Here is a 19,029-nt window from a genome sequence, read left to right as displayed (position 1 = left end):
CTGGGCCGGGGTCGGGCCGCCGCCTCCTGGCGCCCGCCGGACCTGCCACGCGCCGCCGCCGCCGCCGCCGCGCGCTCCTCAGCGAGCGCGGCCAGGGGCGGAGTTCGACGCGGACACACCCCCGCGCGCCGCCGCCCGGCCAATGGTGGGGCGCGCAGTGCGCCGGCCGGCGCGCGCCGCCACGACGCAGCCAATGGCAGGAGGGCGAGTGCGCCGGCGCGCTGAGGAGCTGGGCCAGCGCGGGGGAGGGGCGCGGTCGGGGGCGGTGCCTGCGCGGCCGCCGGGCGCGACGTCAGTTTCGCGGGAAGCTTTGTGCGGGAGGCCAACCTACAGGCTCGCGGCCCCGACCCTCTACCCCGACACCGACCCGGCCTCCGCCCTCGCCCCCGCGACCCCGACTCGGCCCCCGCCCCTCGAGGAGGGCGGCCTGGCTCCGCGCCCCGGGCCTTCCGGGCTCTGCAGGTCGGGGTCCCTGCGGGACTGGCTGCGGCTGCCGGTAAACCGTCCCCCGTCCTCGGACAGCGGGCAGGAGGCCGGAGTGGGGACAGGGACCCGGAGCCCAGGGGCCACCGTGGCGTAGGGGCTGGGTCCAGTGCCGACAGGCCCGCCCTCCTCCTCCCTGGCCGCCTCCACACAGGGGCCCGGATCAGGACCCTGTAGCCCAGGGGTCCCCAAACCCCAGTCTGTGGACCGGTACCAGTCCGCGGCCTGGGTGCACAGCAGGAGGTGAGCAGTGGGCGAGAGAGCGAAGCTTCATCTGCCGCTCCCTATCGCTCGCATTACCGCCTAAACACGCCCCCCCCATCCGCCCCGGCCCCCGCCCTCGGTCTGTGGAAAAACTGTCTTCCACGAAACTGGTCCCTGGTGCCAAAACGGTTGGAGACCGCCGCTATAGCCCATCCTCGGGCTACACCAGCCTTCCCTGGGCTTCGAGCCGGGGCGCTGAACAGCCTGGGCCAGGTCCTTCCTGAACAGGAGCTCCAAGGGCTGAGGACTTTGGTGGGGCTTTACCTGTCTCCTGACAACCACTCCAGCGGGCTCTCAGCCCCAGCGCCTGATGAAACCACTCTACACCGGTGCACCCAACAAATTGAAAACCCCTGTTCTAGCGAGGGAGGCAGAAAAGGCCCGTGACGTGTGAGTTATATGCCATGTTAAAAAGTGATCAGTGCTGTGGGGAAACAAGTAGATCAGCATTAGGGAGTTGGGGATCCAGGAAAGATGGTGGGCGGGGTAGGCCTCATTGCCAAGTAATTTGAACAAACTGGGAGGAGGAGGAGGAGTGAGCCATGTGGGCTCTAGGGGAAGAGCATCTCCAGCAGAGAGAAGAGCCAGTGCCAAGGCCATAAATTGGGAACACATTCGGTGTGTCTGAAAAGTGGAGGTGGCCACAGTGAGCAAAGGAGTGCATGAGAGCAACAGGGGACAAGGCCAGAGAGGTGGAGGATGGGAAGGGGGTCATGTAGGCTCTCGTGAGGACTTTGACTTTCACACTCAGAAAAGTGAGCCACTGGAGGATTGGAGCAGAGGAATAGCTATTCAGTGCATTACACTGTCTGATGGAGACAGTGCCAGAAAGAGTGGAAGCAGGCAGGCTGTTTAGGAAGCTAATGCAAGCACCCACCCAAGAAACGATGATGTTGGGACACCTGTGGTGGCAGTGTTCTGTAGCAGTCAGGATAGCCCTGGTTATGCTGCAGTAACAAACATCCCTCAATTCTCAGCAGCTTAGCAAAATAAAAATGTATTTCTCCCTCAGGCTGCACGTTAAGGTTATAAGGCAGTTGAATATGTGAATATGGCGTTCAGGGAGGTGTCCAGCCTGGGGTACAGATTTGGCATTCATTAGCATACTTGTCGTATTTAAAGCCATACAGCTGATGAGCTCACCATGGGAGGAAATGCAAATAGAGAAAAAGAGAGGGAGAAGATTGAGCCCTGGGTACTCTCATACTAAGAGAGTATTTGAGAAGAGAAGGAGCTGGTAAAGAGCATGAGGATGTCAGGTATGAGGGAAACCAGGAGAGGGCAGTAGGCCAGGAGCCAAGTGAAGACAGTGCTAGGGTGAGCGGGAGGGATCAGCCTTCTCTGATGCTGCTGAGAGGTCCTGGTCAGTGGGCACTGGGAATTAGTCAATAGAGCACGCAGCACGAGGGCACTGGTCACCTTGACAAGTAAGTGATGGAGGAATAAGCCCAACTGAACGGGCTAAGGGGGAGTGGAAGGAGAGGCTTGGAAACCTTGAGACTGACAACTCTTCTGGGGTGTTCTGGCTGAAAAGGAGCAGAGAAACGGCCAAAGCGAGAAAGAAAAGGCAAGTCCAGAGAGAGTGTTGGTTTTATAGTGGGAAAGGAAGCAGCATGTTGTCCACCAGCAGGAATGAGCCCATGGAGGAGAAAGAGGTGAGGCAATCGCCTGAGAGGGGAGGGCGGGGGCTGGCATCTGACAGGAGCCTGGGTGGTTCAGCTCAGCCACAGCTTGAAGAGGAGTCTGAGAGGTGAATGGATGTGGGTGTAGGAATCTGGGGGGTTCTCTTCTAATGAGAACGAGGCCATCAGTTGAAGGTGAGAGGGGAGTGTGGTCCAAGGAGAGAGGACCAGGAGGGAACCAGGAAAAGACAGTAGGGTGGCCCGGCAGTGTCAAGGGGACCCGTCCGTGTGACTGTGTGTTTTCCTCCAGCCTATTTAGGCTGCCCCCGAGAAGGCGAGGAGAAAGGAGAGCTGGATTCAGCCAGGACTGCGGTTATGCTGGGTGAGTGCAGTGAGGTGAGGGGGAGACAGCGAGCTGTCTAAGAGGGATGCTTGCCCGGGGCATCTGAGCTCGGCAAGTAAAGAAGAGAGGACACCAGAGGGGTCGGAGGTCCCAGTGGGTTCAAAGGATCGCTGATAGAGGAAGTGAGCGAGGACGGGAAGTGCTTCAGAGACTTTTGCAAGGGGCTGCAGGTGCTAGGGGTGATGGTGTCTCTGTTACCTGCTGATCTGTGACAACCCCCTCCCCCAAACTTCATGGCTTAAAACCACATCAACTTATTATTTTGCACAATTCTGTGACTGACTGGGCATCTTCTGTTCCACACTGTGTCAGCCGGATACCTCCTTCGGTTGGACTGAGCTGGGAATTTGCCCGGAGCACCTCATTTTCTTCCATGTGACCCTATCCATGCAGGAGAGCTGGACTGCTTACCGTGTGGAGGCTCTGCTCTAAGTGATAGGTCCCAGTGGGCCTCTGCTTGAATCACACCTGCTAGTATCCCGCTGGCCAAAGCAAGTCACGCAGGCGAGCTTGGAGGCCGTGTGGGAGGGGTGTGCACAAGAGCATGAGTCCTGAAAGTGTGGCGCGTTGTGGGGGCTACCAGTGGAACAGGCTGCCCCCCACCCGTCCACCCTCTGACCCCTAATGATTCCTGCTCCTCCCACGTGAAGACCCTAGAACCCCACCTCACCGTGGCTCTTGGCTTATGACGTGCAACAAGGCCAGAGGCAAGCTGTCTGCCCCCCAAGACCCAACGTTCCAAGGGGAAGCACAGGATAAGTGAATAGACACCCGGTTCAAAAAGGAAAAGGGGGTGTGCCCCCTGCAGCCACGGATGCACAGCAATGTTGAAATCCAGCAGACAGCTGTCACAGTGCTCCTTTAAGGGCTTGTCTGCTCCCGGCAAGTGCTTCCCTAACGCACCCACCCTTTTTTATGGCTCCCAGTGGCTTCTCCCTCTGCCTCTTGGCCCTGCATGCTCGGTCATCCTCCCTTTTCCATGGGAAATGGGCCCTGTTTGCTGCTGAGTAGCTTCCTCAGCCTGCTTCTTGCCTGGAGACACTTGAGAGCCCAGAGGCCTCTTTTATTTTGAACTTTGTCCATCGTAGTTCAAGCAAATACAACCCCTAAAAAAAACTTTGTGGATTTTCTAGGTATCAAATTATAACACATTTTATTAGACAGAAGCTACACTGCAAATATCTTTGAGCGGCTCCTTTCTGCTGTGGACATCGAGCCATGTGCTGTGGCACAAAGACCTCAAGACGCCTGGAGGCGCTTCTGTATGGCTGACAGCACCTATGAGGGTCCCGTCCCCTGGGAATCTTCAGAGGTCTTAACAAGGGGTCATATGCCACGCCCTTGGATTTCTCTTAACCCTGAGGTCGTGTTTTGCTGCAGTGTCCTGGATTTGATCTTCCCCACGATGCCATTTCTTACCTTGAGAACCTTTGCTGCCTGGAAAGACTGAGGCTGAGAAATAGTTTTTCTTTTCCAGCTGCAGGACCTGGCTTGAAATACTTCCTCCAACTTCTGCTGGAACATGGAACATTACTTCTTTAGTTCATTTCTCTTTTCTTTATTTCACTTTGGCATAAATGACTGAAAGAAGCCAGTTGGCCCTTTAAGCTTTCTGCCAGGAAAATCAGATCCTTAGATATATTTTCTGCCTTCCCCGTTACCACAGGCAATGGTGTCCCACTTTTCCGCCAATACCTGACTGGGCTCCGCCCTTCTCGGGCCTCCACCAGCAATGTCCTTACTGCCTGCCAGGTCCTCCTGCTGCCTGGTTCCAAAGTCAGGGCCACATTTCAGAATTCTGTGATGGCAACGTCTCACTTTCTTTTTGTTTTTGAATTTTATTTTTTATACAGCAAGTTCTTATTAGTTATCTATTTTATACATATTAGCGTATATATGTCGATTCCAATCTCCCAATTCATCCCATCACCACCACCACCCCCCGCCACTTTGCCCCCTTGGTGTCCGTACGTTTGTTCTCTACATCTGTGTCTCTATTTCTGCCCTGCAGACCAGTTCATCTGTACCATTTTTCTAGGTTCCACATCTATGCGTTAATATACGATATTTGTTTTTCTAACTTCCTTCACTCTGTATGACAGTCTCTAGATCCATCCACGCCTCTACAAATGACCCAATTTCGTTCCTTTTTATGGCTGAGGTAATATTCCATCATATATATGTACCACATCTTCTTTATCCAGTCATCTGTCGATGGGCATTTAGGTTGCTTCCATGACCTGGCTATTGTAAATAGTGCTGCAATGAACACTGGGGTGCATGTGTCCTTTTGAATTATGGTTTTCGCTGGGTATATGCCCAGTAGTGGGATTGCTGGGTCATATGGTAATTCTATTTTTAGTTTTTAAAGGAACTTCCATACTGTTCTCCATAGTGGCTGTATCAATTTACATTCCCACCAACAGTGCAAGAGGGTTCCCTTTTCTCCACACCCTCTCCAGCATTTGTTGTTTGTAGATTTTCTGAGGCAGCATCTCACTTTTAAGTGCCAGTGTCTGTTCCAGGTATGTGCGGCTGCATAATAATTGCTTAAAACAACTGTTGATTTTCTAATTATTCCGTGATGAGATTGGGCTCAGCTGGTTGACTTTTCTGCTATTGGCTGGTGGGTAATTTGTCTCAAATTCTCACCATCAATTCCTTCCCTCCCTGTTAGGTGTGATGCTCCGTCCTCACTGGTCCTGTGACTGTTCTGGGGGTGTGTTTTGGCCACACTTTGCAGCTTGTGGGATCTTATTCCCTGACCAGTGGTTGAACCTGGCCCACAGCAGTGAAAGCACTGAGTCCTAACCACTGGACTGCCAGGAATCTTCCTCCTGTGACTGTTTTTTTTTTAAATTTTATTTATTTAATTTATTTTTGGCTGCGTTGGGTCTTCGTTGCTGTGCGCAGGCTTTCTCTACTTGCGGCGAGTGGGGGCTACTCTTCATTGCAGTGCGCGGGCTTCTCATTGCAGTGGCTTCTTGTTGTGGAGCACGGGCTCTAGACGTGCGGGCTTCAGTAGTTGTGGCACGCAGTCTCGACAGTTGTAGCTCACAGGCTCTAGAGTGCAGGCTCAGTAGTTGTGGCGCACGGGCTTAGTTGCTCCGCAGCATGTGGGATCTTCCCGGACCAGGGCTCGAGCCCGTGTCCCCTGCATTGGCAGGCGGATTCTTAACCACTGTGCCACCAGAAAAGCCCCCGGTGACTGTTTTGATGCACTTAATCTGGTAGAAAGTTCTGGGACTTCCAAGCCCAGGCCAGAGGACTGGCAGCTTTACCTTCCTCCCTCTTGGGGGCCTGCTCACAGGTAATCAGTCTTACTACCTGGAGACCCTCATGCTGTGCAGAACCCCAAGCAAACCATGTGCAGAGGCCTCAGGGAAGGGACACTTGAGCAGCCCCCAGCTGTCCCAGCCACCCGAGTCAAGGTGCCAGACATCTTGGCCATTCTAACCCAGGCAGATACCACACAGAGTAGAAGAGCCTCCCAGCTGAATGCAACCTAGTTTTCAGAGTAAGTAATAAATTTGGGTGGTTTTTCATGCAACGATAGACAGCCGAAACAGCCAGCGTCCCTCACGGAGCCACAGTCAGGATGTGTGAGTGAGGCGAGAAGTCTGAGACTCTTACGTCCAGGCTTTCCCTCTCTCTCTAGGTGATCTCTCCAGAGGATTAGCCAGGTATTGTCACATGGCAGCTCAGGACTGTCAGGGAATGAGAACAAAAGCTGCCAGCCCTTCATAGAGCCTGAAACTGGCATGGCATCTCTCTCTCTGGCAGTTCAAGCAAGTCAAGGGGCCAGCCCCATTCAGTGGGAGGGGTGGAACCCACCTGCTGACGGGAGTAACGGCGTGAGTGGAAAGGGGTGAGAGAAGTTGTTGGGTGACGTTCAGACAAACGTAAAGCCACAAGAGGGGCTGCTGAAGCCAGCTGGGGAAGGTTCTCAGAGGACAGGAGTCAAGGGAATGAGCACTGCCTTGATCATGTTTTTTATTTTCTAGATTTTTGATGCTTTGACATCTTGAGGGCCTTGCTGGCTGGGGAGAGACTGCCCTTCCCAGGCTGGCTAATTCCTAGAGACAGCAAACAACTCACCCACCAACACACCTTTCACTTGCAAACCAACCGATCCAGAGCCCACACCCCAACCACCTCCTGTCACCAGTACACCAGCCAGTATTTCCCTGCCTAAATCACCCAGGGCCAGGTACTGGACCACTAGAGACCGCTGAAATTATTCAAACTATCCAATCCTAAACTTGCTCAAACTTGCGTACCCTGCCTCCTTCCCACTGAAAACACGGTAAAGGCTCTGGCCGAGCTCTCCTCTCCCTGCTGTTCCTGATGGCACTGGCGCTTCCCCATGTGGCCCTGCACAGTGTGGCGTGCCCCACTTGGGAGCTGTAAGTTCTAAACTCTTCTTTCAAGGCAGTTGGCTTTGTGTCTGTCACCTTACCATAGCTGATTAAAACAAATCCTGGGTTCATGTTAAGACAGAGGCCAGGAGGTTGAGGTTGGAAGGAAACCTATGTGGATTCGGAAGTCAGAATTCCTGCACAAGTGGTGCTGGAGAGAATGACAGTGAGTGAGTCAGGAGCTGAAATCCCCAAAGAATAAGGGGGGCAGGCCTTGGCTTTGGAGGTAACAGCAAGAGTGGAGGGGGGAATGAATTATTCTTCTGAGAAAATGAGAGTTAAGGCTGGCAGCTATTAGGGCAAAGGGGAAAATGGTCTGGAAGTGGTCATAAGGAGTCAGGAGAGCATCCACCCTACCTGCAGGCCCAGAGGTACAGGGGTTGTACGAAAATAAACATTTACACTTTAGAGCCTCCAGGGGAAGCCCGGGCTCCGTGAGAGCATGAGGAAAGGAACGTTTAGAGAAAAGCAAAAGTTAGGGTGGTGATGATGGTGGACATGAGGGCACACCAGCAGAGCTTCTAGAGGGGAGAGGGGGTCAGAGGAAAGGACGTGCAGAGCCCTATAGGGTGCGATTGTAGGAAACAGGTGTGACCTGGGGTAAGGTCACCCATTTTCTGCCCCCATCTCCTCCATCTCAGCAGCAGCCAACACAGCGTCTCTCTCTGCCTCCTCAAACACTTCCTTTTTGATTTCTGCCATGGACACTTGTTTTTTGGGGCTGCCCGCCATCCTCCCTATCCCATGGGCACCCCAAACTCCTTGTTCAGGGAGTTTGCACAGTCCTGACAGGAGAGTGTCAAGCTGGCCAGTCAGACCCTCCCTCCTGAAGCATCAGAATCCCGGGTAAACCAGGTGGACCTGGCGCCTGCTGCAGACCCCTGGCCCTCAGGGCCTCCCTGGCTGCTGCCTTTCCTCAGCCTGGCCCAGTGGACCCTTCAGCCTGTGAGGCCCCTCTCCTTTTGCTGGAGGGCTAGATTAGCTTTCTCTGGCTTCACCCCCACTTCTGATGTCATCAGTGTCCTGAATAGAGTTACCATCTACAAACAAGGGTCTAACAAATCGTTCGTCCTCTGTCTCCCGCAGACTCATGCCTAGGAGTGCCAGTTCACTTGGGTGCCTAACAGGCACCTCTGACTCTGCCGGTCACGATTTCTCCCCTTCCCCACCCCCCAAACAACTTGTATCTAGGCCGGTTGTCTCCATCAAAAAAATGCCACCCCATTCGCCCAGCTGTTCTGGACAAAAACTTGGCCTCACCTTGACGCCCTCCTTCAAGCAACCCCATATTTAACCTGCCAGTAGGCGCCCAGCACCTTCTCTAAGCCAAGCACGGCCTTCTCTCGCCTAGACTCCCGGATTTGCCCTCGAATCCGCCCCTGGGTATCGAGCCCCACCCCTCACCTCTCCCTGCCGCTGCTGCAGGCCAAGCGCTCCCCGCCCCGACACAAGCCCAGCCTGGAGACTTCCCTCAGTGTAGAGACGCTGCACGGTGGAGACCCCGGGGCGGAGCCTGAGAGGGGGCGTCGTCCCGGCCCGCCCCCTCCACAGGTGAGGCAGCAGGGGGCGCAGGTGCGCCGGGTTCCCGCGGGCTGCGCCCGAGCTCCACCCTGCTGGCCGGGGCGGGGCGGGGAAGGGCGGGTTGGGGGGACGGACCGAGGCGGGGCTGGGGGGCGGGCAGGAGCCAGCGTGGGGAGCTGGGGGGCCGAGGGGGGCGGGGGGGGGGGCGGGAGGCCGGGGCGGGGCAGCGGGGGCGGGGCTGGGCGCGCGGCGACAGCGGCAGCGGCAGCGGCGGGGGCGGCAGCGCGCGGCCGCCCCGCAGGGCCGCGGCATGGGACGGGTGCAGCTCTTCGAGGTCCGCCTGAGCCACGGCCGCGTCGTCTACAGCCCGGGGGAGCCGCTGGCGGGGGCCGTGCGCGTGCGTCTGGCGGCGCCGCTGCCCTTCCGAGGTGGGCGCGGGGTCCGGGAAGGGCCGCACCTGCGGCGGGCCGGGCATGGCTCCGAAGCGGCGCGCGGCCGCTGGGCCCGGGACACGCGAGGCCGGGGGCGCGCGTCCGGCTACGGGGGGCGCCGCGGGGCGGCCGGCCGGGCGGCGGACCGCGGGGGTGGGAGGCCGGCGGCGGTCGGGGCGGAGCAGGGAGGCCCGGGTGGCCCAGTCCTTCCGCATCTGCCTTTCCTGTCCTCTCCGCCAAGGGCCGTCCAGACTCGGGGCGCGGGCTTCGAGCCTGTCTACTTCGCCGAAGGCCACTCTGACCTGGACCCGCGACGCTTCTGACCTTCTCTGTCGGGTCTCCGGTCCGCCGCGCCCTGCAGCTGCTGGGCCCTCACCTGGAGCCCGGCCCGCGCTGGGCTTTCTCTCCCATACACCCAGGCAGCCCCGCCGAGTGTGCGGGTCCCCGGGGGCGGGCTGCAGGGCACTGCTTACACCCAGCCCGAGGCTAGTCCCTAAGGGCTGGGAGGATCTTCATAATCCCTGCGTGCCGTAGGCCGCCGTAGCGGGCATCTGGGAGCCGAACCTGAGCCCTCCTGGCCGGTCCCTCTGCTGGCGCAGATATCTGGGACTTTGAGACCGGGGATCCGGTTGCTGCGGCGCCCCTAGCTAGGGCTCCCTGCCGGCGCTGGCCTCGTCTGTCTGCTGCCTGAGGTGTGAACCGGGCCCTGCGGGGGACATCACACCTGGTCCCTCTGGGCCGTGGGCGAACCGCAGCCCGGGCGGGGTCTCTCTCCTGACCCCGGCTCTGAGTGTGAGGTTGCGTGGTGTGTCCGTCCTGGGGCGCTTCTCTACCTTGGGGTGCTTGGCCAGAACCACAGCTGCCGGGCTTCCCTCTGGGCCTTGACCTTCCAGGCCCCCGTGTGGTTGACCGTTCAGCGCTTGGGGTGCCCGCTGAGGATGCAGAGCCACCGTCCTCTCTGGGCAGCTGCCTCCTCCGTCCCGGACCGGTGACACCGCCCACCTCCGTAACGTGTCGCCTCTTTCCTGTCTCCCCAGTTGGAGTTTGGGGTTGGGTGGGGGTAGGTGTGCTTGTGGCAGGGGCACCGGGGGGACAGTGCAGCTCTGCTCTGGGGCACCAGTGAGAGGTGAGTGCGGCTGGCAGGGCACAGGAAGGAGGGGTGGGCCGTGGCTGGAGGACAGACGGACACCACAGAGACCCCACGCAGAGCTCTCCTCCTGGCCTGCTGCCCTGTCACCCCCTGTAGCTGGGGCCCAGGGCGAACAGGCTGTTGTTGACCACAGTGAAGGGGTGGCCTGAGCTGTGCGTGACTAACCTGGGCTGGTTAGAGCCCCGCAGCCTCCACGTGGTGGGTAGGATGTGGGTAAATGGACAGCTGGGCCCCAGGAGGCTGAGGGAGTCCCTGACTGTAAGAGCCCTGAGGCAGGGAGAAGCAGGTCAGGTCACAGGCTGGAGAGTCCAGCAACGACTGGCCTCGCGCCAGAGAGGGTATTATTTTCAGTTTGCCCCCCAGGGGTAGGGGGGATGCTGGTGCTGGGGCCTCTGTAGGCCTCCGGCCCTGCCGGGGTGTGAGAGAGGAAAGACCATGGTTCTTATTTTTCCTTTCCCTCAAAAGACACTTGTTACCAGGCATTGATGCAATAGGGGGGCCCCCAGGAGGACATGGAGGGTGGGGGGGCAGCAGGCCTCTGAACACTTGACTGAGGAGTGTCAGTGATGGTCTGCACTCAGCCTTGGGGACGCCGGCTGCCTTGGGAGCTGATGTGGAAGAAGGCTGGAGATGGAGCTGGAGACTGGGTCCAGCCCAGCTGGAGGCTGGGGGTCAGGCAGGGCTGCCCTGTGCTCTGCTCTCGAGGTGGGCGACGAGGGAGGGTGATGCCCGGACAACAGTAGCAGCCAGCTGCCAGCTCTGCCAGCTCCCTGGGCTCTCACCGTGGGCCAGATGCCATTCCCACTTCCCAAGGACCAATCCATCAGTCTTCATAGCAACCCTGGGAGGTGGGTGTTGTCATTCCTCTCGTGTTACAGATTTGGAAACAGGACAGAGGGAAGTGGCTTGCAGGCTAGAGCTGTAGTGAAAGGATGTGGCAGAGGCTGGGCTGCCCCAGGTTTGAGGGAGCTGATGGAGGCTGGGACAGACCTTGGGGACCAGAGGGGGAGCAAGCAGACGGGGTGCAAGCAGAAGTCTTCGTGTTCAGACTGCAGGTGGTACATAGGAGGAGGGCTGCTGGACAGGTGAGAGTGCTGGCTCAAGAGGAAAGTTCCAGAAGCCACTCTGGCACAGGATCCACATGATGATTCTCCTTAGAGAACTGGAGCAGCCCCAAACCTCCAGTTCCCCCTGCGCCTCCATTATTCCCCTGCGGAGGAGAGATTGGACAGGGATGGGAGTTTGTTTCCAGTCGGTGATTGGAGACTGTTCATCCAGGCAGGGTCCCCGAAGGGGCCTCACAGCATATGTGCAGAGGGGGCCCTGGCACAGTCGTTGGGAAGTTCACAGAGTTCGAGGGCCGGTTTGTTTTTCTGGGGCCAGGTGCCACCCTGACTTGTTCACCTTAATTGTGTAGCCGGGTCCTGGCTGAGTGTGTGCCTGTTTCAGCCACCCTGCTTTTGGACGCGTAGGCTATGCCTAGGTTGTTTGCTATTAGGAGCAGTGTTGAACAGGGTGAACAGGGTGAGATTCTAAGGGGATCTGCTGGATCCCTGGAACGCGTGTGTAAAATTACAGCAGATCTGCCTGCTTCTTCTCCAGGGCCTCCGTCGTATCAGCCGACAGGTTGATTGCTATAAGCAAGTGTCTGTTTTTCTACCTTCTCTATGACACGTATCAGAATGTTTAATATTTGCCAATCTGATGTGTTAAATGGTAAGTCACATGAGTTTCCGTGAATTCTAGTGAGGTTAGACAGCTATTCCTTTATCTGCTGCTGTGTGAAAGTCACCTCTAAGCAAACAAATCACGCCTAAACTAAGTTGTTTAAAGCAACCATTTTATTATAACTTGTGCTGTTGTGGGTTAGGATTTTGGGCAGAGCTCGGCAGGGTGATTCTTCAGCTCCGTGTCCCATCCACTGGGGTCACTTCACAGTGCTCAGCGGTCACTGGGCCAGTCTGGGGACCATCGCACCCCTTCCAGCACACTCCATTGTTCCCAGCATTCCCAGGGCAGCCGGATTCAAGGGGGGACGCACCCTCTCCAGGAGGAATGTTTCCAGAAGTGTGACGCCTGCAATCCACCAGGACGTCTTCTAGTTACTTTACAGTCAGGCTTCCTCTTCTCTGCTCGTTCCACACCGTGCCTCTCTTGGGATGTGTTGGTCTGTAGGAGCACTGCTGATGTCCCAGACCTCCAGGGTGGGAACAGTTCCAGGTCTGGCCCTAGGAGGGGATGACGGGCGGAGCGTGGATTAGAAATTAGGGCCGAGGTCCGGGTGGTGAGCCTGGGCTGGCACGGAGGCTGAGGGCTGGTCACTGGCAGTGCTGATGGGGCGGAGGCCGAGTCACGGGTTCGTGGAGGGCAGCCCAGTGCACTGTGGGACCAACAGGAGGCCTGCATCAGCAAGGTGGGGCCTGCCTGGGGAGACCACAGACAGACCTGGTGTGGCTGCCCCTGGCCCTGGGCACTTGAGACACTGCATTCTTCCTGCCTGATGGCTTTGTCAGGAGGGTGTCAGATTCCGAGTTACCTTCCCTTCACCAGTCCATCAGGTCAGGGGAGGACGGGCAGCTGGGCAGGCAGGCTAAAGCCTTTGGCCTTGACTCAGCCCCGCAGGGAGAGGAAGAAATGGAGGGAGCCACAGGGCTACCTGTCACTGAGCTCCCACCCCCTGCCCTGTTTGGGTCTCCAGCCATGGTGTCCCCTCTGGTGACCGGCCTCGGCTGGGCCTGGTCCAGCCATGGCCTTCTGACTGTAGTGGGCTCTGGACGGAGGAATTTGTGTTCCTGATCACAGGGCGGAAGGCGGCAGCAACCCTGCTGCCTGGTTCCTGGTGTGTGTGCTTCCCCTGGGGAGTGTGGGGGAGGACCAAGCCATCTCGATGCAGAAATCAGCGCTCCTGGGCAGTACTGGCCCAGGAAGCCAAGGTGTCCCCACCCTCTGGTGTGCCAGACTGTTGGGTTCCTTATCTGCTCAGGCGGGTCTGACCACATTCCTGCAGCATGAGGGCTAATAGGTAGCTTCCTGGAGCCTGAAGGGGTGCCTCCCAGCCTAACTGACTTGCCTGAGAGGCAGCAGGAAGGTGGGGTCAGACGTCAGCTGCCCCAAACAGCTGCCTCTGTTCACCTAGGGTTTCCCAAGCACCCCTGTAGGGAGCTGGGTTTTCACAGGTCTGGTTGGGCGGGGGCTGGGGGTGGGGCTTTGCCCAGGGGTCATCTGGGTGACCGTCAGGGCCTTCATGTTCTGGATGGCACGACAGGTAGAACTCTGTGCCTCGCCACCCTGGCTCGCTGAGAGCACCTGAAGATGTGGCACGGACAGGAAGTGTCCTCTGGAGGGTAGCAGGCCATGTGCTGGCCTTCCCAGGGCCTAGCTGGGTGGTCCTGGGTGCTGCCCGTCCTGCCTGAATCCCTGTGCTGGGGCTAGGGAGGGGCCCAGGCCAGTCTGGTTGGGGCTCATGCTGTCCCCCCCTTGCAGCTATCCGGGTGACCTGCACAGGGTCCTGCAAGGTCTCCAGCAAGGCCAATGACACAGCGTGGGTGGTGGAGGAGGGCTACTTCAACAGCGCTCTGTCCCTGGCCGACAAGGGTGAGTCTGGGAACCCTTCCCTCACCTCATCCCACTGAGAGTGGGGTCTGTCCACCTGACTTCCCCATCCGCCTCTGGCATCCCCGTGCTAGCCCACCCTCTCCCAGGACTGTGCCCTTGCTGGATTTCCCTCCCTGGCAGGCACAGGGCATTGCCTGATGGGGGCTGGGTGGCTGAAGAGGGCCACCTTCTCCTGGATTTGGATGGGCTCCGGCCCCCGGAACAGCCCTGCCCCCTCTCCTGTTCAAGCCAAGCTCTCACCCCCATCCTTTGCCCAGGCCACAGCCCTGTGCTGCTGAGGTGCTGGAGACAGAGGCTAGGAGCCCAGCAGCCAGATGCAGTGTGAGCTGGTTGGCTGCAGGGCCTGCTTCTGTCCTGGACCCTGTGAGGTCACCTTGTCCCCTCTCCCCTACCTCCCTTCTGTCTCTGCAGGGAGCCTGCCTGCTGGAGAGCACAGCTTCCCCTTCCAGTTCCTGCTTCCTGGTGAGAGCCCAGCCTGGCCAGGCCAGGTGGTGGCAGTTGGCGAGGGTGGGTGGGAGGTGGGGTAGGGGGCAGTCGGGTACCAGTCCCTGCTGTCTCTCCAGCCACAGCTCCCACGTCCTTTGAGGGCCCTTTTGGGAAGATTGTGCACCAGGTACGGGCCACCATCGACACACCACGTTTTTCCAAGGATCACCAGTGCAGCCGCGTGTTCTACATCTTGAGCCCCCTGAACCTGAATAGCATCCCAGACATCGAGGTGAGCCTGGGCAGTGGCCTCCTGGGTGGGCCCACCCTTGCCTGACACCCTGTCCCCAGCACAGGTGAGGCGGCCAGGGTCTGGAAGAGCAGCGGCCTCTCTGTCCTGAGCTGACCCGAGGATCCCGCCTACCCACACTTGCCAAACTCCCTCTCTGTTCTCCTCCCAAGCAACCCAATGTGGCCTCCACCACCAAGAAGTTCTCCTACAAGCTGGTGAAGACAGGCAGCGTAGTCCTCACCGCCAGCACCGACCTCCGAGGCTACGTGGTGGGGCAGGTGCTGCGGCTGCAGGCTGACATTGAGAACCAGTCAGGCAAGGACACCAGCCCTGTGGTGGCCAGTCTGCTGCAGGTCAGAGTCCCCTCGCCTGCTGGGCCCTGTCCCCACGGGGCAGAGGAGGGGTAGGTGGCTGGCCTGCCCAGGCTCACAGGCTGGCCCTTCCCCAGAAAGTGTCCTACAAGGCCAAGCGCTGGATTTATGACGTGCGGACCATCGCCGAGGTGGAGGGCGCCGGCGTCAAGGCCTGGAGGCGGGCTCAGTGGCAAGAGCAGATCCTGGTGCCTGCCCTGCCCCAGTCCGCCCTGCCGGGCTGCAGCCTCATCCATGTGGACTACTACCTGCAGGTGGTAGGGATACAGGGGTGGGGTGGGAGGAGGGGCCGGTGGCCTGGCTCCTCACTCGCATAACCTCCCCAGGTCTCCCTGAAGACGCCGGAAGCCATCGTGACCCTCCCGGTCTTCATCGGCAACATCGCTGTGAACCACGTCCCACTGAGCCCCCGGCCAGGCCAAGGCCTGGTGGTGCCCTCAGCGCCACCCCAGGAGGAGGCGGAGGCTGTGGCTGGTGGCCCCCACTTCTTCTCGGACCCTGTCTCCCTCTCCACCAAGAGCCACTCACAGCAGCAGCAGCCGCCTGCAGCCCTCGGCTCTGTGCCTGGCGCCCCTGAACCCCATCCTCAGGATGGTAGCCCTGCCCCCCACCCGTTGCCCCCTCCCTTGTGCATCTCCACAGGTGCCACCGTGCCCTACTTTGCAGAGGGTTCTGGAGGGCCGGTGCCCACGACCAGTACCTTGATCCTCCCGCCTGAGTATAGCTCGTGGGGCTACCCCTATGGTGAGTGGGGGCCTGGGGCCTGGCAGGGAGGGGGAGCCACAGGCCCCATGCAGACCTGGCTCTCTCCCTGCAGAGGCCCCGCCATCCTATGAGCAGAGCTGTGGCGGTGTGGACCCTGGCCTAACCCCAGGGAGCTGACCCCATGTCGCCTTCTCCGGACGGGCGGACCTACGCCCTGGGACTAGGCTCCCAGGGCCTCGTGCCTTCGCTCCCGGCCTGGCCCGGCCCACTCAGGACCCGCCGCTGCCCGCCGTTCCCTGCGGCCTCTGCCTCCGGACCAGCTTCTGCCCCGACCAGCCTCCGCAGCCCCCCTGTAGTCGGCCTCTCCCCGGGGGTTGGGGCCTAGAGAGACTTGGTGTAAATAAAAAGCTTCATTTGTAGAGCTGGGCACAGTGGCCTGTGGGACGCCCTCCTCTGCCGGGTGTGTGTGCGTGTTCGGGTAGTGGCTGTTGTGGGTGTGCCCAAGCCCCCGGGCTTCTCAGCCCCTCCCCTCCCTATAGGGCACGCCCCTCAGCCTAGCCCATCCATGCACGACACGCCCTCTTCGGGGCACGCCCCTTTCAGCCCCGCCTTTCCCTGCGGGGCACGCCCCTCTCCTCGGCCCCGCCCCTTGCCGTCGTTTTCCCCCCACCCACCCCACCCCCTTCCGCTCTGGGTCCCTCCTCCTTCCGGGCGTCTTGGACCGGAAGGTGGGGGGGGGCGGGGGAGCGATCCGGGCAGGGAGCAGAACCAGCTTTGGGAATCGTCCGTGGCGGTTAACCAGGCCCGGGCCAGGCGCTTGGCCTCCCGGTTCGGCTTCAGGATTTGCCCTCGGAGGCGGGCTTGCGTGTTTGGAGCCTCAGCATCAACTTAAGTGGCCTTGTGACAGAGGGAGAAGACCACCGCTGTTCCATTTTGTTAGCATACATCTTGGGCTAGCCGTCTGGCACCCACCACTCCAGGCTACGCAGTTTAGACTTCGTGTGCCAGACGAAATCCGGTCGGGGGGAGGGAGCAGGCTTCCCCAGTTCCTTTACCCTTGGCCTCAAGTCTCCTGCCCCTGCCGTCACCACTGCCACGTCTGGCTCTGAGGGATGCTGCTTCTCACGCTGAGAAGTAAATAGTATCACTTTTGCACACATCCCACTGGCCACCCTTTACAGTTGGAACTGTACAGGCAGCCATGTACCCTAAAACTTTACTATTTGTGGGACAAGGAAAGGATGAATATTGGACAAAAACACAAAGCATGCCACAAGAAGGATAACCTGTGAAACATCTACTAGAAGCTGTAGCCTCATAGTTGAGACTCTGCCTGTTTCAAATCCCATCTCTGCCTCCCGACAGTGTGTGGCCTTGAAGGCACACCCCTGCTTTGGTTTGCTTACTTACAGAATGTGGATGAAAACGACGTCCACCTCCCAGGACTGACCTGACGGTCACTGAGTCAACACGTAACACATCATGTGCCGAGAAGAGCACCTAACATCATTGGTCGGCGACAATACCAGCATAGGGTGGGTCGGGCTGATGGTGCAGAATGGGAACATCACCTACTTCTGACACATTCATTTACAGTCGGTCTTTGCCTAATGAAGGACTTTTTTTCACATCTTAACTCATCTATTCCTTCAACAAATATTTTGTCTCCTGCATGCCAAACATTGTTCCAGGTACTAGGGCACACAAAACAAAAATCCCTTACTTTTTGGACTTAGTGGGGCTGACAGGCAATATGGCAATGGAATGCTATGGAGTAAAAGAAAGCAAGGAAGTTTTGGGGTGCAGTATTGTTTTTAAATAGGGGCAAGCGGACATTTCCCTGAAGAGGTGGTATTTAAGACCCAAGGATTGTCAAGAAGTGAGCCACACAGATACCTGAGATATAAGTGTTTCAGAGTAGGGGCAAACTAGGGCCCAAGGCAAGAGTGGAGAGAGAAAGGCTGGTGCCAGAGAAGTAGGTGCGGGTGAAAGCTGGTGGAGCTGTGCAGGCTGTTAAGCAAGACCGCTCCTGAGCCTCCCGTCCTGAGGCTCCAGACAGAGCTTGGGGTTCCTGGCCTGTCAGGAGCTGACTCAGGCTGTCCCCCCAAACCTGGGAAGTCTTCCTTGGTACTTAGGATCGTCCACTGCCTCCTCTGCAGCTGAGTGCACCGTCAGTGCACTTAGTGGAATTTTCCTGGAGTCTCATGTTCCACGAGATTGAACCCGCACAGGAGTGAGGCCCAGATTACCGTTTGACTCAGGGCCTCCCCAGTTCCTGTTGTGAAGACTGGCCAGAGAACCCCAATTTCAGTCTATGCTGCTTTTCTCAACTCCCAGGGGATGGCAGAAACACGTCTGGCTACGGGGAGTGGGTGGCCTAAAGCAGTCTACGTGGGCTGTTCAGTGAAGGCTGCTTGATATGCAGGAAAGGTCTCGCCCTGTGCATAACTGGGGGGCTTGCAGAAGGCTGGGGTGACCCGAGAGGCTGCCCAACTGGGGCCACCTCCTAACTGGAGCACACCACCCCCGGCAAGCCTGGCATCTTCCCTAACCAGAGCGCCCCCCCCCGCCCCCAACAGGGACAATCCTCCGCCTTGGACATTCCCCACCCTACCCACACTTCCCAACCAGGACACTGTCCCCAGCCAGGGCACAGCCTCCTAGCGGGGCACCTTCCCTAATCAGGGCATCCTCCCCGACAGTCCGGACATGCTCCCAGCCGAGCACCCCAGCGTTGGGGCAGTCCCTCTAACTGGGGCACCTCCCCCAACTGGAGCACCGCCAACGCAGGCAATCCTCCCCAAAGGGACATCCCCCCTCCCGCCTCAGGGCAGCTTTCTCAGTCAAGACATCGCCCCCCGCCAGGCACACCTCATAACCGAAGCACCCCCACCCCCGAGCTGGGCCATTCTCTCTAACCGGATGCAGCCCCAACCGGGGCACCCCTCCCAACCGGGCACAAGCCCCACCCGGGCACCGCCCTAGGACGCAAGTCCAAGTCCGCCTTCTGTGAAGGCAGACGGAATCGATGTGTGTCCGGGGTTAGAGGTCAGGGGTCCTTCCCCACCCCGGCCGGCCCGCTACAGTGCCTACGCAGAATGAGAGAATATAGTGCAAACTGGAGGACTACGGGAGGACGACGTCCGGCGCCGCGCCGACCCCGGAAGCCCGCTGCGCCGGGCTCCACCCCCGCGGCCGGCCATCGCGCTCCGGTTCCGGCCGGGGCAGGCCCGCGCCGCGGACGCCGCTCTCGGGCTGCAGCGCGCAGGCGCGGGGGCGGGCGCAGGCGCAGACGCGCGCGACCGGCCCCGCCCCGCCCTGGGCCGCG

The 19,029-nt window shown here is 59.0% G+C and overlaps 1 protein-coding gene across 3 annotated transcripts; it reads left to right on the top strand.

The window, feature by feature from the left end:
• The first annotated feature begins 8,969 nt into the window (after positions 1-8,969).
• Positions 8,970-16,122, top strand: ARRDC1 (arrestin domain containing 1). Of its 3 annotated transcripts, none has more exons than XM_027104165.1 (8): positions 8,970-9,139; positions 13,776-13,886; positions 14,319-14,369; positions 14,471-14,625; positions 14,796-14,978; positions 15,074-15,250; positions 15,335-15,740; positions 15,814-16,122. In XM_027104165.1, exons 1-8 carry the CDS (start codon positions 9,022-9,024, stop codon positions 15,876-15,878), a joined length of 1,266 nt encoding a protein of 421 aa, XP_026959966.1. In that variant the 5' UTR covers positions 8,970-9,021; the 3' UTR covers positions 15,879-16,122. The 3 variants fall into 3 exon arrangements, with proteins under 3 accessions (XP_026959966.1, XP_026959964.1, XP_026959965.1); XM_027104164.1 differs by having other exon boundaries at positions 8,972-9,139; positions 15,323-15,740; XM_027104163.1 differs by having other exon boundaries at positions 15,323-16,122.
• Positions 16,123-19,029: the final 2,907 nt, after the last annotated feature.

The sequence above is a fragment of the Aethalodelphis obliquidens genome, unplaced genomic scaffold, assembly GCF_003676395.1.
Source record: "Aethalodelphis obliquidens isolate GAN/ISIS:26980383/991018 unplaced genomic scaffold, ASM367639v1 scaffold7, whole genome shotgun sequence".
Classification (NCBI taxonomy): domain Eukaryota; kingdom Metazoa; phylum Chordata; class Mammalia; order Artiodactyla; family Delphinidae; genus Aethalodelphis; species Aethalodelphis obliquidens.
This window is presented reverse-complemented; position numbering and strand designations above follow the sequence as displayed.